The sequence below is a fragment of the Panthera uncia genome, chromosome E1, assembly GCF_023721935.1.
Source record: "Panthera uncia isolate 11264 chromosome E1, Puncia_PCG_1.0, whole genome shotgun sequence".
Lineage (NCBI taxonomy): Eukaryota > Metazoa > Chordata > Mammalia > Carnivora > Felidae > Panthera > Panthera uncia.
This window is the reverse complement of record NC_064814.1, coordinates 35,628,955-35,646,195: the sequence shown is the minus strand read 5'-3', so window position 1 is coordinate 35,646,195 and position 17,241 is coordinate 35,628,955. Positions and strand designations below refer to the sequence as shown.

The window sequence follows — 17,241 nt, the reverse complement described above, 5'->3', positions numbered from 1 at the left end:
GATTAGTTCGTTTGACTCATTTCATTATTAGCAAACCAAAGCCCAGTGAGCTTGACTGAAAATCCTAATGCATCCATTGGCCGACCAAAGCAGAACTTGTGGAGGGCTCCTCAGTCCCCTTCACAAGTCAGTCCTAAAGATAAGATAGCCTTTCAACAAAAGGATATACTCGCCAGCATTTTTATACTCCTTAAGTTTCAAGATTTTGCTGAAAAAGGATGTGATATAGTACCCTATGTCAAGAAACTGTACAGCTCCAACTAAAGGCAATAACGAACATCAGGACAGCAACAGATGACACCCTAGGATGAGGTGTAGCGTGGAGCATCAGAGTTCAACATTCGTTTGTGTGATTAATGGGCAAAGCTTCTTGAACTGCAGTAGGCCAACTTGGTTAATTTCCATATCGTCCAATTACTCCTGTGCCCCATTTCTCAAAGACCACTGGCTTGTATGTGCTCTTTTGCATGTTTTTTTTTTTTTAAACTGGTATGTTTACTAAAAGCATTGTGTGTGTATATGCATAAAATTACTGTGGTTTCATGTTTATAAATATTGCAGGGAGATAATTCCCCTGTTCAATTAGAAATTATTATTTCTAGTCTTCAGTAATATTTTTCAAAAAATTACCTCTGGGATGAAATTTTTTTGCTCTAAAAATGGTTTTTTTCTTACTCTTTTATCGCTTTTTGGAAAGGGTGAGGTAAGTTTGTTCAGCCATTTTTGAATTATCCAAGCATGAAAAAGAGAGTTTTTCAGCTGTTAAGAAAATTGTTTTCAGCTCTTTTATGTGATCATATAACACTAGGCAACAGAATATGATATCCAGCAGATAATACAATATGGAAAGGCATTGACATTTTTTTCAGCATGGTTTTTCTGAATGGCACAAATTATGTCAAACATTGTATCGCCTTGTGATTTAAAAAGGCACATTTTAACACCTATACAGTATTTTTCTACTATTTCGTCAAGTACATTTTTTTCATGAAATTCTAACATGAGTGAATGTTGTCATTATTTTTTGATAGTATCTAACTAAAAGTGAAGATGTAACATTTCATACAAGACATAAAAGCGGGGGGGAGGTGACATTTTATTATGCATCTGTAAAGGAACTCAAGTTCAGATTCTTTCTCACTGGGCCTTCATTTTCTCATCTCCACAATGCAGATAATGCTTAGGTCCGTTTCAGCTCGAACGCTCGAGAATTCTTTGTATTGCTGCTCCAGGGCCTTGCAGAATGGTCATCTTCCTGGCATTAGCAATAGTAACACAATAGCTACAGGAAGCTTTGCCAGGAGATTTCAACTATTAGACTTTTAGCATGGAAAATAAAGCTTTAATCTTAAAGCCACAGTCTCACCTCTATTTAAGTCTACATAGAAAAATATTATTACAGCTGAACTCAAAGTGAGGAGATAGAAGAAAGGCAACCATGGCAAAGATATACTTTACCTGCCTCCCACAGCATAGATAGCTACGGTTGATGGATGCTTCTTACATTCTTAAAAACACAGTCCTGTCCTGTTTTGCCCCTTTGCTTTCCCTTCAAATTTATTGGTTGAGCTTAATATTAGTATTTTATTTTGTAGTAACTGCAGCTTTGGGAAGTATCTGTGTGTGTGCACGCGTGTGTGCAATCGCACATTCTATTCACACTGATAGTACAATTAATGTTGATGTCAATTTTGGTGTTAATTTTGGGTCATGATTAGTGTTGACACTTTGTGTCAGACTAATGGCATTTATGGGCACCATCGGAATAAATGTTAATATTGTCATGTTTTTAGTATCTGTTATAGTAACATTAAACCAAGGTCCTCCCAGGAGAAAAAAATACATGTATGGATAGATAGATAATGCCTTTCTGTGTCGCTGGTGTTACTCAGCGAGAAAATGACATCTCAGGGCAGAATCCTAATCACTGTTTGGAGCATCAGAAATAATGATCACCTCTGATCGGGGGTTGTGAATAATTCATTCAGTTTGATTTTCACATCCTGTCCAGTGATACTTTTCAAACCAAATGTGTTTCTACAGGAAAATAATGGTCCCACTTCTTATGGAAATACTGTGGCACAAATCATTTTACCCACATAAAAACAGTTAAATAAGACTGTTCTCTTCTGCTTGCTTTCTCCTCCCCGTTCCCTCCTCCCTCACTTGCATGTGTTTATTCCAGAATCAGACAGTGACCAAGGAAATATTTTCTTCCTTAGAACTTGTATAAAGCAGACATTTATTTCTGCTCATCCTCAGCTTATTCACAGTAACTCTTTTGATCCTCTTCCCTTTTTCCCTCACCTTAGTTTAGATTGGTAACCCTAAACCTAAGAAGCCTGTATTATCAGAAATAATCTGAAATTACATATTTTTAAACAATTTATGGCTGTATTAATGAACACATAATTGGCAGGAAGTGCCTAAAACTATTTGGTAAGTCAGTGGTCAGAGAGGAAGCTTGTGTACTTCCAGGGCCACGGAGCCTGAGTCTGAACCTCCTTAGACCATAAACCCACCCACACTTGCAAACCCTCTCGGGCTGCTGCCCTTTTGTTGCTTCCTTAGCCCTTAGTCCTGGAATGTCATTTTCACTAGGTTTCACCTGCATGAAAGCACTGGAGGGAGAGAGAAACCGGAACAAGGGGATTCAGTGGTGGAATATCCTTTGGTTGTTATTTTTCAGTTCATATACTAGGAAACCTGGGCATAGGTGAAATCAGTGAATGTCACATTCCTAATCACATTGTCACACTTGTGTATGCTTTTGTAGTGATTGCAGAATTTTCAATATAAAGTCTCCATTGTGTGTATTAATATAGATAGACCCATCTATATAAAGTAATTTGACTGAGAAACTTATGGTGTCCTAATTAAATGGGGGGAAAATATGACTGTCTTCTGAAGTAATGACCCAATCCTCTGAGATGAAGCTATTCTTAGATAGAATATTTTGAACCATTTTTCCTGAATGTTGTGACCCTTTCTCTCTCTCCCTCCCTTTCTCTCTCTCTCTCTCTCTCTCTCTCTCTCTCTCTCTAAATCTAACAAGGGCAGGGGGAAGCAGTTTTCAACCTACTTCTCATCATCAGAAAGTATTTTGCATTCAGAAACCATTTCCAGTATCAAATTCAATTTTGTCAAGTGATTAGTTGAGTTTGGTAGAGAATAATTTAAAAACACAAAGCTGGAAATGGCCAGGGTGCTTCTACGCTGGAGGAGAGCAGTTGCTCTTCCCAAGTTGCAAGCCCTCTTCCAGTGACTGCACCACAAGGTGGATTATTGTGTTACATGTCTTTGCAGCCGTTACAGAGCTGCATCTGTTGACACTATGTGTCCGTATCCCAGACTGCTGGAAGGAACAGGGGAGTGGTTGAACTGATACCTTGCCTGCCTATCAGTGCGAGCGTCCTTTTATGTACATATGTTTGTAAAGCTCTTTAGCCCCTTCAAGATGAAAGGCTCTGTATAAATATAAGCTTTCGATTTTAGTACATGTTTGTAATACATGTGGTACAGTCCTAAATATGTATTTAGCTGATAGGCACTGTTCTTGTCTATTGTACAAATATTGACTTTAAAAGTATAAATATGTATTTAACCATCAGACCAGAAAAACACTGAAGCAGTTACTTCTCAGGTAGAGATATTAATATTGTATAAACCTATATATACATATGTTTACATTCAGACACATCATTGCAGAACATTTCTTTTTTAAAAATGAAATGATAGCCCCAACAAACTAAGGCAGTTCTTGATATTGTCCCTTCCAGGTGGGTCTTGATTTTTAATTTGCATGTGTTTAGCTCTCTCCTTCTAACTTTATATAAATATGATCTGTTGTAGCAGGACTAAAACCTAGAGTCAGTTTTGTAAAGTATGAAAAATCCTTAGGCTGGTGAGATAGTTTTCCCTTAAAAAATGTTTTTATTATGGAAATGCTCAAATGTACACTATCGTAAAAATAATACAATAAGCTACCATGTGCCTGTCACTCAATAAAGAGCTGTTTGGTAGTCTTAGTTATCTTTTAAACTTATATTGCATTGATAATTTTATAAACACATTAAGGAAGATTCGGAAAATGGAAGAAAAAGCACCATCCCATCATTCTAAATAATTATCGTCTCATTTTGCTATGTTCTTTTATTTCATTTCTCCCCCTCCACCCCAGTGTGCCTTTAGATGCAGTATTGTAATACTTACTATGCACTTACTGTGTGCCAAGCACTGTTCTAAGGCTTACCATGAATTTAATCCTCACAACAAACTTAATAGAATAGGGTCCTATTGCCCCATTTTACAGATGAGGAAACTGAAGCACATAGAGGTCAATAGCTTACTTAAAGTGGCTAGAAAACTGTTTTGCCTTTCACAATTATTATGATATACAGACAATTTTGTTATACTATCTCTTCAAATATAGTATTACCTCATGGGTATTTTTTTTTTAAATGTTTATTTATCTTTGAGAGAGAGAGGGAGACAGAGAATCTAAAGCAGGCTCCATGCTGTCAGCGCAAAACCTGACCTGGGGCTTGAACTCAACAAACCATGAGATCATGACCTGAGCCGACGTCAGACACTCAATGACTGAGCCAACCAGGCGCCCCACATCATGGGTATTTTAAAATGCTGCACCTAGTCTTCATAGCCATCATTTTGCAGGGCTGTACAGGACACTAATGATAACCTTATTAGCCAATTTACTTCCCTCCCAGAAAGTTTTTATCATGACATTTATTTTTTTAACAGTTTATCTTAAAATATTTTAGATTTACAGAAAAGTTACAAAGATAGTACAAAGAGTTCCTATATACCTAGTATTAGCATCTTACACTATTTCTGTTGCTCAAATAATCTTTATGCCCACTGAAAGAGGTGTATTAAAATAGATCTAACTGAAACCGTTGATATTTCTAATGTTGACGCTTTGTATAACCATGGTATAATTATCAAAACTTAGGGGCGCCTGGGTGGCTCAGTCAGTTAAGTGGCCGACTTTGGCTCAGGTCATGATCTCGCGGTCCGTGAGTTTGAGCCCCGCATCGGGCTCTGTGCTGACAGCTCAGAGCCTGGAGCCTGTTTCCAATTCAGTGTCTCCCTCTCTCTGACCCTCCCCCATTCATGCTCTGTCTCTCTCTGTCTCAAAAATAAATAAACATTAAAAATAATTAATTAATTAATTAATTAATTAAAAAAACTTAGAACTAATATTGTTATGATACTAATAAGTAAAATACAGACTTCATTTTGGATTTCACCAGTTTTTCTACAAATGTCCTTTTTCTGTTCCAGAATACCACATTGAATTTAGGGATCAATGACATTTATGTTTGTGTTATAACTGATGTTCATCTTTCTTTATTGTTTCTGCTAACTGCAGTGGCACTAGTCTAGAACATACTTCTGTAATTTCTCTGGTAAAGGAAATTATGTGAACCGTATCTTAAAAAATAAACATACTAGCTATAAAACTAGTTATTTAATTTCTCTGTACCTTAGTTTTCTCATGGCAATAATAACAGCTGCTTCTGAATTAATACTAATAATTTGAGGACTTTTTATAATTGGAAACATTGAGGCTTTATGAGGTTAATCTTGATTGGTCCAAGATTATACAGCTAGAACAAAGCTGAGATTTGGACCAAGGTAGGCTGACACTCCCCAGCTTAACCTCTTTACTATCACTACTTGTCAATATGTAGTATAGTACAGCATGTGATAGATGTTCACTTAATGGCAACTGTTACTTTTGTTATTTTTTAAAATGTAGAAGGACTCCTGGGTGGCTCAGTCAGTTAAGCATCCACCTTCAGCTCAGGTCATGATCTTGTGGTGCATGAGTTTGAGCCCTGTGTCCAGCTCTGTGCTGACAGCTCGGAGCCTGGAGGCTGCTTCAGATTCTGTGTTTCCCTCTCTCTCTCTTCCCCTCCCCTGTTTATACTCTGTCTCTCTCTCTTTCTCAAAAATAAATAAACATTAAAAAACTATATTAGAAGGGGCGTCTGGGTGGCTTAGTTGGTTAAGTGACTGACTTCAGCTCAGGTCATGATCTCACGGTTCATGAGTTCAAGCCCCGTGTTGGGCTCTGTGCAGACAGCTCAGAGCCTAGAGCCTGCTTCGGATTCTGTGTCTCCCTCTCTCTCTGCCCCTTCCCCCCCCTTCTCTCTCTCTCTCTCTCTCTCTCTCTCTCTCTCTCAAAAATAAATATTAAAAAAATATTTTTTTAAACCCTATATTTAAAAATAGAAGAGTTGAATGATGTTTAAGACTGTCACTCTGTGATCCCTAGAGATAAGTCATGGATGATGTTCTAAGCCCTTGGTGTTGACTATTTTCTAAGAATCATTTAAAAAATGAAATGACTATGGAACCAGCAAATATTTATTACTCCCATATTACGTGTATAGGGATCCTGCTAGGCACTGGAGGCAATGATATAATGGTTTAGGCTGGCAAGCTAGAAACGGTCCTAGGCAATATATGATTAATTATCAAATGAATTCTCCACATGAAGGTCTTAGTAGGAGATGGAGAAGAAGCTTTAGACTAGGCAAAGCTTTACTAAGGAAATGGAATTTGAATGAATCTTTTTGGAATGGGTAAGATTTGGATAGATTGAGAGGAGAGAAAGGGACAAATTTTGTATGTTGAAGATAATATAATAGATTACTGTTTCGAATAGTTTATTCATCAAACCCATAGGGAGTGTTAATTTTGTATGTGGGGACATTGAAGTTCAATAAAATTATTTTTCTAAGGTCATACAATTGGTAAGTGATAGGGCCTGGATATGGATCCAAGTTAGTTTAACTCCGAAGCCCATCTTTTTCCATTATGTGCCCTATTGTTGAATTAGCAATAAAATCTAAATTTCAGGGGCGCCTGGGTGGCTCAGTCAGTTAAGGATCCAACTCTTGATTTTGGCTCAGGTCATGATCTGTTAGCTGTTAGCGCAGATCCCGCTTGGGATTCATTCTCTCTCTCTCTCTCTCTCTCTCTCTCTCTCTCTCTCTGTCTCTCTCATTCACCTGCCCCTGCCTAGTGTATGCATACATGAACACATTCTCTCTCCCAAAGATAAATAAACTTTTTAAAAAATCTAAATTTCAGTATAAGTTGAGCAGTAGATGCTTTCTTGGATGTTTATTCATTATGCTTGCTCAAAACTTAATCTCTTCTAGTAGTGAATCTCACTATATGAAGATTGGGATAGCGCTCTCCATTCTGTATTGGTACTTTTTAAAGGTGGGGGGAGGTGGTCGATGAGGAACACACTTTGGAAAGACATTGATAAAGAGTAGTGTGTTCTTGGTGCTGCTGTGTTGACACCTAATTAGAAGTCAATATTGCAAACATAATGACCTAGCCAATTGCTGAACTGACTGCCCAAGTGACACAGTTAGAGTCCCCAGGTAGTAACAGAAGATAAGAGTATTATTTGCCTGTCCAGTGCCACACAGACACAATGTTTGCATTAGCATGCAAATGCTGAAGTAGATTCTTCAAGGCTTGTTTCTAAGCTACTTCTAGCCTAGGTGGCTAAGGTTAATATATCATAAAATTTGGTGTAAAACCAGTCTTCCTAACTACAAATGCATTTAGAGGAAATAGCTTTTCCTTCCTGAAAAACAAAAAGAGGTGTTAGGTTAGAGCGCCACGTGAGAAGGCAGGTAAAATATTTCTCCCCACACAGGCATATATTAGCCAGCTTCTTAAAAGCCATGACCAAAGTTATCCTGATATTTGCAGTTTCTCCATGCTGTATTTTGGATGATCTGTTTCTCCTTCCTTTCTGTGTCTTTAATGAGCAGATAGAGTAATACCTTATCTCACAAGGTGATTGGATTTTTTTTCTGTGTATTATATCCATTTTGATTTGTATTTGGCCAATGGTATGATATATTAAATAGCTTATATTTGTCTGTAGGTGTTTCATATATATATTTCTTAATGTGGAGAATCACAAATAGCTATGTGGAAAGCTTCAACCAGCCTGATTACAGTGGATGTGCAATTGGATTGAGGAATGTGTACTCAGAGCTTATGATCACTGGCCCGGTTGAGTCTGGGTGATGCATGTGGCTTTCCAGGGATGCTGCTATTTACATCTGTTAATGGCCCTTCTTGATGGCCGGCTCCCCAATGAGGTGATATGCAGCAGCCTGGGGATGAGGGACCAAGGCTGCAGATGTGGCTGGGCTCCATTAGGCAGGACCAGGAATGCTCATCTGGTAGGCTTTGTGTTTGGGAGCAAGTTGGGGGGGGGTGAGAGTGCAGTGGGGGGCAGGAGGGAGACAGAAAGAAATAGGGGGAAAAAAGGAATGGAAAACATTACTTATCCGGGTATAGGGAAACAGACAGGCAGGCATGAAAAACTGCAGCTGTAACTGGGGTATGAGTGAATAGAAAAGAAATGGAACTAGCGAATAAACAAGTAGAAGGATTGACTAGATCTCATATAGAAGGGGATTAAAAGAAGAGAGGGCTGTGAGGGTTTGGGAAGAGACGTGTCACCCTTGCCTTTGAAGTCAATATCATTTATTTGTGTGGCTGGTCAGATGCTACTGAACAGAGAGTAGAGATTTACATATATCATTCCTTGCATGCTTTGGTTTTGTGGTGCTGGGAGAAAGTGGCAAGAGATGCTCAGAGCGAGGATGCAATGTTGAGCTATAGTGAATTCTTGCAGAGGATACCTGAAGCTAGCCAGTAAAGAATGTTGCTGTTATTCCTATCAAATGCTGTAGAACAGTCAAAGGACCCAGGATCACAGAAGTTGTATAGTCCATGAAAGATGATTCTCCTCTCCTCTCATGTGTAAGAAGTCTCTCAGAAAGAATCTCACTGAAGATGGAACTAGTGTCTTAGTAGATAGGGTAGCAAGCTAGGGAGTTTTGGATGTAATTCCCTGCAGCATGGCATTCTCCCACACATATCTTGAGTGCATTTAGACTTTGGTTTTTCCATCTTTTTTAAGCAGGTCCAAAGAAGGAATTGAAACAACTGTGAAATACATAGTAAGCCAGCTGTTCTCACCATAACCTAGAGAGGTATGCTAGAATGTTTGTTATAGTTTCCCACAGGAAACTTGGCTCTTTAGCAGGGCGTATCGTTACATGGAGGCTGTGTCTAGGTATAGTCTGATACCTTCATGGAGCCTGAAAAAAAATTCTACAGGTAAGAGGCTTCTATTTATTTGTTTGTCTGTGCCTTTGCAGATTGGCATGGTAGCTTGGAAAATGACCCTTAAAAGTCCTGAATATCCAGAAGGCCGAGATATCATTGTTATTGGCAATGACATCACATACCTAATTGGGTCCTTTGGGCCCCAGGAGGATTTGCTGTTTCTCAGAGCTTCTGAGCTTGCCAGGGCAGAGGGTATCCCACGCATCTTTGTAGCAGCCAACAGCGGAGCACGAATTGGACTGGCAGAGGAAATTCGTCATATGTTTCACGTGGCCTGGGTAGATCCTGAGGATCCTTACAAGGTACAGACTAAGAAAAGATAAAACTTCAAGACAGTATATCGTGTTGTGTGTGTGTGTGTGTGTGTTGTGTGTGTCTACACATGTAAAGAGGTGGGGGAAAGGGAGAGGTTTAAGTTCAAAAGTCCGCACGCACAGTGAGCTATAACCATGTTGGAGACAAATTGTGTCTCAATATATTCACCAGGTTTTTTCTCCAGCTTTGAAACAGATTGCTGTTTCTTGAGTTGAACACCAGAAGAAATAAATATGCATTCATCATGGGACATGTTAAGCCAGAAATGCCTATCTTTAAACTATTCCACTGTGGCTTCCATGACTTAATGGTCATTTACTAAAGCGCTTATATCCTCAGCTTCTTCTCTACTTGAAATCTGCCTGTCCTCTAAAGACTCTGCTTGCCCTAGCTGTCTTACAGAGTGATTGATCTCTGTCTTTCTCTTGTACCACTGAACCTAGAGGGGGAAGAGTGTCTTCTTTGTGCCTCATTGCTACTTTCAGACCCTTTTCCCTTCTTTCTCTCTGAAAACCCCCATATATATATATATTTTTTTAGTGTTTATTTATTTTGACAGAGAGCAAGAGAGCGGAAGAGAATCCCAAGTAGGCTGCACACTATCAGCCTACTGTGCTCACAAACCATGAGGTCATGACCCAAGCCGAAATCAAGAGTCAGATACTTAACCAGCTGAGCCACCCAGGCTCCCCTGAAACCCCCACCTTTGAATTTCATGTCATCAGACTGTGCCAAACCACCACTTATTATAGTGGTCCCCAACTCTGGTCACTCCTCATTCTTTGCATCTTTTAGTTGCTGGCACATTGTCATTCTCCAATACAACTAGCCCTGTTATAATTCTTAGTGACTACTATATCCATATAGATGATCCATTCCATAATCCAGCATCTTAGATCCTTGACTTCCTATCTTTTACTCCAGCTCAGCCTCTTCTTCACCATAATCTTAATTTCAACCATCCCTTTCTTTGCCACCCCTTCATCCTATCTTTCCCACTCATTTTCTGTAGTATACCAAGTCCAGCAATCCTTTGAACCCTCCAGAATCTGCAACTGTTGATCCTACAACCTTTCTTCTGTCCTTCACTCCCTCTTTACATCCTTATTTCATTCCTGTCTGCTTGCATTCCAAGTTCAATGATAGGTTAATCATATTATAATGACCACATTTTCTACACCCTCAACTTTTTTCCCTCTTTCCTCATCCTCATTCTGCTTACTTTATCTCTTTACAAAAACCTTGTGTAAATCAAGTACTCTCCATATACTCACATACATGAACCTGCATAGCCGAACACTGATGGAGAAAAATACCCACTGCTGTTGACTGGTCTTACTTTCAGTTCAAGTTTATGAACTTGAACAATGGACAGTTTCACATCTTCCCCTCTCTCCTTAAAACTCCAAAACCCTCTTGCTCCATCCTCCTTCTTAGCTAACGACCTTGCTCCCCAGTTCACTGAGCAAATGGAAGCAATGAGAAGAGAGCATCCACAAGCTCTCACGTGTCTGCATCTGTGCCTTTATTCTCTGCCATCTCCCTGTACTCTGGATAGACAGTCCCTGCCCCTGTCCAAAGCCAGTCACTCCTCTTGGACATTTACCCTTTCCATCTTAAATCATCACTTTTTCCCTGTACCAAATCTACCCCTTTAGCTTACAAATACTTAGCCCCCAATCACTACCTTTATTGACAGCAAAGCTTCTTAAGAGCATTGTCTCTTCTTGCTATCTCCAGACACTCTCCCCTCACCTCAGGTAGGCTTGCACCCTCACCGGCGCCTGTACTGCTTTTGTCAGGGTCACCATGGATTCCATACGGTTAAATTCTGTCATGAATCTTAGTCTTCGTTTGAGTTACTCGATGCCATAGCAGCATTTGACACAGTTGGTCACTTCTCCTAGAGTGAGAAATTTTGTCTGTTTTGTTCATTCCTGTTTTTCCTTTGCCTAGAACAGTACCTTTCACATAAGAGGCACTCAATAAATACATGCTGACTGACATACATTTCATCCTCGAAATACTTTGTCCTCTTGGCTTCTAGGGCACAGAGTCTCCTTTTTAGCTTCCTGACTGCTCCTTCTCAGTTTTCTTTGCTAAGACATCTTGTCAATGTAATAGTGTTTCAGAGGATAATGGAAATACTCTAATATTTTGATTGTGGTGGTGATTACACAAGTGTATACATTTGTCAAAACTCACCAAACTGCAGTACATAAAATCAAGGAATTTTATTGCACGTAAATTATACTTAAATAAAATTTCTGTTAAAAGTGTATGGAAATTATTGATGACTACTCACAGGTACAGTGTTTCTTTTTGGGGTGATGAAAATGGCCTAGAATCAGAGACTGGTAATGGTTGCACAACATCAGGATATACTAAAAACCCTTTAAAATGGCCAGTTTTGGGGTGTCTGGCTGGCTCAGTTGATGAAGCACTCAACTCTTGATCTCAGGGTTGTGAGTTCAAGCCCCATGTTTGGTTGTAGAGATTACTTAAAAAAAAAAAAAAAAAGCCAGTATTGTGTGAATTTTAACCCAAGACCCTATATAGATTGGTCTTCCAATACCACCCTGCCCTCATTTCTTTCAGACAGTCTCACTCCACACTGGCTTCAACGACCTCCTTAAATATTTCTGAGGCACACTCATGTCCCTGCACTTCTGCACCTGCAGTTCCTTCTGCTTCGAATACTTCCTCTCCCAGCGCCCCCATATCCTCATGTCTCATTTCCTCCACTCTTCAGTGAAGCCACTTTCAAGGAAGACTTCCCTGGGCTTTTCTTTCTACAAGTTCACCTCTCACAACGCTCTGTCTCCCTCTCGACTCTGTTTTTTTTACTTAAACAGTATTCTCATTAACATTATATGTTTATTTATTTCTGTCTCTCTCGCTAGAGTGAGTATAAGTTCCATAAGGCCAGGAAATTTTGTCTGTTTTGTTCATTCCTGTTTTTCCTTTGCCTAGAACAGTACCTTTCACATAAGAGGCACTCAATAAATACATGCTGACTGACATACTAAGGACCCTCCACACTACAAGGTTCTTGTCATAAGTCATACAAATTCAGTGACAGATTCATGTCTTCCAGGTTGTGCTCACTGTGGGACAAATTCATTGAGTTAAGTGGTGGCATAATTTCTCATAGTATTTAAAACATCTTCCTCTGTTTACCTTTTTTTTTTTTTTTGCCTGAATGACTAATTCCTTTAAGTTAAACACATGTATCCTGTAACTCTATTTTGTGAGCATGTGTATGTATTTGTAAAAATAATTACAAAAAGCTAGTATAAATTTTTAAATGTAAATGGGAATTATAAGTTGTTTATTTAAAAATGCAAAAGGCAGGGACACCTGAGTGGCTCAGTCAGTTAAGTATATGGCTTTGGCTCAGGTCATGATCTCATGGTTCTTGAGTTTGAGTCCTGCCTTGGGCTCTGTGCCAACAGCTCAGAGCCTGGAGCCTGCTTCAAATTCTGTGTGTGTGTCTCTCTCTCAAAAATAAACAAGCATTAAAAATTTTCTTAATAAAAAATAATAAAAATGCAAAAGGCATGAATTCAGTATTCATTGATGATTATCACTGTATATGATGATTATCACCGTATAGAATTCTGGTTTTAATATTGCCTTCCCATTTTTGTGATCCTCTCAATTATCTCTTACCATTTACTTTCTTTTTTTTTAAATCTGTTTATTTATTTTTTGAGAGAGCATGCACACATGCACATGAGTCGGGGAGGGATAGAGAGGGAGAGACAGAGAATCCCAAGCAAGCTCTGCACTGTCAGCACAGAGCCCAATGTAGGGCTTGATCCCATGAACTGTGAGATCATAACCTTAGCTGAAATCAAGAGCTGGACACTCAACTGACTGAACCACCCAGAAAACCCCATTGGATTTGAAAAAGTAAATAATACTAATCCACACATTTCTTTAATTTTGTGTTGATATCATTAATAGAGGTGGCACAAAAGATCAGAAATTACCCTTTAAAAACCTGATGAAAATGAAATGGTTGGAATATATTCGCAGTTGTAGCTACAAGATAGCTTAATTCAAAGACAGTCAGTGACTAGAGAAATAGGCACTTCCATCTTTCAAAGGAGAACTGTCTATGCTAGTATTCTGTTAGAGTGATGTGACAATTTAAAGCTAGCTTTGGAACAAGCTGTGTTATGCATGCTTTGCTATGTCCTCTGGTTATGTGATGATGGCAAATAATGAGTTAAAAACTATTTGTACTTCACAGGGATACAAATACTTATATCTGACCCCTCAGGATTATAAGAGGGTCAGTGCTCTCAACTCTGTCCACTGTGAACATGTAGAAGATGAAGGAGAATCCAGGTAGGTGTATATGTATCAGAATTATTTAGCCATGGATTAAAGAAAGGTGAATATGATCATTTCTTCCTCACTGTCCTGCTGATCATGACCTTGAAAGAGCAATGAAGATTGCTTATTATATAATCTGGAGGTCCGAGGTTTGTATCATAGCTCTACCACTAATTAACTGAAAGACCTTATCTTACTGATTAAGGTTTTTAAATTATGTTTATATTATTTATTCATTTTAGAAAAGTTGGAATATCTAAACAATTATGAAGAAATAAAAATTAGCTACAAACCTACTGAGAAAGAACGTTATTAATGTATACTATAGTCTTGCTGTCTTTTCTGTATATATATGACTTTGTTCTACATAATCAGAATCACAATAGAAAAACTCTTGTTATTTGCACTTTTCACTAAAAACTATTTTGGGGAAATTTTGTATATTCTTAAAATATTATTTGAGATTATGTTTAAGGGCTTGATAATATTTTATGATAAAATTTTATTTATTTAATAATAAAATAAATTTTATCTTTTTTGAACATTCAGACTATTCCAACTTTTTACTACTATATTCCTCGGCTGAGTGTTCTTTTAAATAAACTTTTAGGAATATCTATCATTATTCCCTTTGACCTATGTAAAAAGTAGAATTACTGGTCAAAAAATATGTCCATTTTAAAGATATTTTTGATAATTTCAGATTGCCCTCCCAAGATCCGTACTCCACCAGCAGTATATGACAGTGCATTCTTCCCCTTTAATTTTTCTCCACTCTTGCCAATATTGATTATTGTCAATTAATAAAATAGGATAAAAATAGCAATTATTTTAACTGGTATTTTTGAATACTAGTGAGGTTTACCATTTTTACAGTCTGTCTGCAAGTACTTTCGAATGTTAATCAACTATTACAATACCAATTATTGAGTAATTCGTACTTTCCTCACTTTTATAATAATCTTAATTCAGTTACTAGGCTTTGTATCAGTTTTTTGTGCTGTCTATTCTTGGGGTAATGCCACATTATTTTAACTGTTGTAATGGGGCAGATTTCCTCGCATTCTTAATTTTTCCCCATTTTATTGACTCTTTTTGTCTTTTTGTATTAGTTTCATTGTTTTTAATTACCAAAAACTTTCCATAATGATTTTGATTCAAGTTACATTAAGTTTATTAATTAATTTAGGAAATCTGACATCTTCATAATTATTAACTCTTCCCAAGAAAAAACATGGCACGTTTTTCCTTTTTTCAACTGTATTTTTAAAAATTTTGTGGTTTTCTTCATACAGGTTCCCACTCTGTCTTGGTTCATAATACCCTTGCTGTCTCAATAATTTTTTCACAGCAACTTTGAGCTAAAAGATATACCTAATATTTCTGTTTATTAAGTAGTCAGACCCAGAGATAAGTATTGATACTCTAATAAATTAATAGTTATTTGAAAATATAATACACATAAATTGAAAGTTTTTTCACTTTTAAATAATTACAGTTACTTACTAATGGGGTATTTGCATCTATATGAACTCTCAAAACTTGGATTTAGCTCGGATGTAGCCACCATTGTTTCTTGTTCTGCATTGATTTTTGTGTAGGACTTGGTTTTTTTGTTTTTGTTTTTATTTTTCCAGAGAAACTGTGAAAACCCAGCATTGCAAAGATAAAACATTGTCAAAAGGAATGTAGCATTATGTAATGTTTAAAAATGAACCACGTAATGCTGGTAGTTAACATGGGATCCAACAGATATTATATATATCATAGTGTTTTTCTAAAATATTTAAAATATCCTGCAGTGCCCCTGGCAGTTGACTGTGTCACCTGAGGTACTGTGGTGCACAGTGTAGGTACAAAATGGAGTTTGCCATTTTTAAAATGTTTATGCCTAAATATTTTGCATTTTTAAAATTTATTTTTAATTTTTTTATTTTAGAGAGAGAGAGTGGGAGCAGGGGAGAGGAACAGAGGAAGAGAGAGAAAGAATCTTAAGCAGCTCCAGGTTCAGCATGGAGCCTAATGTGGGGCTCAGTCCCACAACCCTGGGATCATGACCTGAGCCAAAATTAAGAGTCAGACGTCTCTTCAACCAACTGAGCCACTCAGGCACCCCTATTTTGTATCTTTTCTTGCTATTCTGATTGGGATTCTCCCTCCCCATTATATTTTTTAACTCTTTATTACTGATATTTTAGAAAGCTATTGATTTTACATATTTTTTTGTTAAAGCAAGTCATTTTTCTTCTCTAAGTTTTAGTTTCCCCATCTGTAAGATGAAGATCAAGTAAATTAATATTTGTAAAGTTGTTGGCACAGCACTGAGTACATAGTAAGCAGTCAAAAATCCTGGCTGCTATTATATGTAATAATGGAGAGGATATTACCTATCACACTGGATTGTTGTGAGGATCAAAAATTTTATATATATATATAAAATACTATCTATCTGTATATCTATATATACCCTATACAAAGTGTATACACTATATATGTATTACACTATACAAAGATTTTTATTACAAATAACATTAAAATTTGGTACTACTTTAAGGAATGATAGTCTCAATAGTAGAAGACTCAGATCATAGAGCAGAAAATGGGAAATTTGTATTCTTTTTCATGTAATACAAAGGGAGAAGATGCCACTTAACAAGTCATGAATACCTGTGAAGCAATATGTAATCCTTAGGAGGGAAAAGATCTGCTTTGCAGGGACGGCTGACTATGCCCATGAGTGTTTGTGACTATATAGCATGTGAGCCTTCTGGAAAGGACACATTAACCCTCCCTCCAATTATTGTGGCTCATTAACCCCTTAAGGGAGATTAGCTTTACCTGTAACATAACTCTAGAATTTAGAGCCTAGATACAGAGCAAAAGGAAGAATGGAGAATTCCTGGGAGAGGCTAAAAATAGAAAGGCCGGGGAATCTGAGAAGCAGAAATGCAAAGCCAGAGGCCAACAGCATGGGCAAAGCAAAAGAATTGGTGGAAGGTTAGAAGTAAGGAAAGAAGGGAACAGAGAAATATGGGGGCAAAAAAGTAGTTTAAGAGCCACTATGGGATATTTATTATTTCAATTTATAAAACTATGCCTGGTGCCAAGCTTTCTGGGTACACACGGAACTGTAAATAATATATGCCCATCTCTGCTTCCAACTTTATATTTTTCCTCTCTTTTATTAGTTCCATTCCCCATCTCCCACTTCCCATTATCAGCTATCACTCCTAATCCCCTGCCGAGAAGACAGACGAGTGGCTCCCACTGGATCCACAAGATGGTTTCTGGACAACTTGGCCAGCATTTCACTTCCATGCACATTCTACTTGCCCCTCTATTCAAAAGACTAGAGCCAGGATCCCTCTGTGTATGCACTTGATA

The 17,241-nt window shown here is 37.8% G+C and overlaps 1 protein-coding gene across 10 annotated transcripts in view; it reads left to right on the top strand.

Moving 5' to 3' along the window:
- Positions 1-17,241, top strand: part of ACACA (acetyl-CoA carboxylase alpha) — a 277,035-nt gene that overhangs the window by 188,119 nt on the left and 71,675 nt on the right. For all 10 annotated transcript variants that reach the window (XM_049636543.1, XM_049636545.1, XM_049636544.1 and 7 more), the window contains 2 exons: positions 9,231-9,500; positions 13,772-13,869. In XM_049636543.1, coding sequence (XP_049492500.1) covers positions 9,231-9,500; positions 13,772-13,869 — 368 coding nt within the window. The remainder of the gene's footprint in view (positions 1-9,230; positions 9,501-13,771; positions 13,870-17,241) is intronic.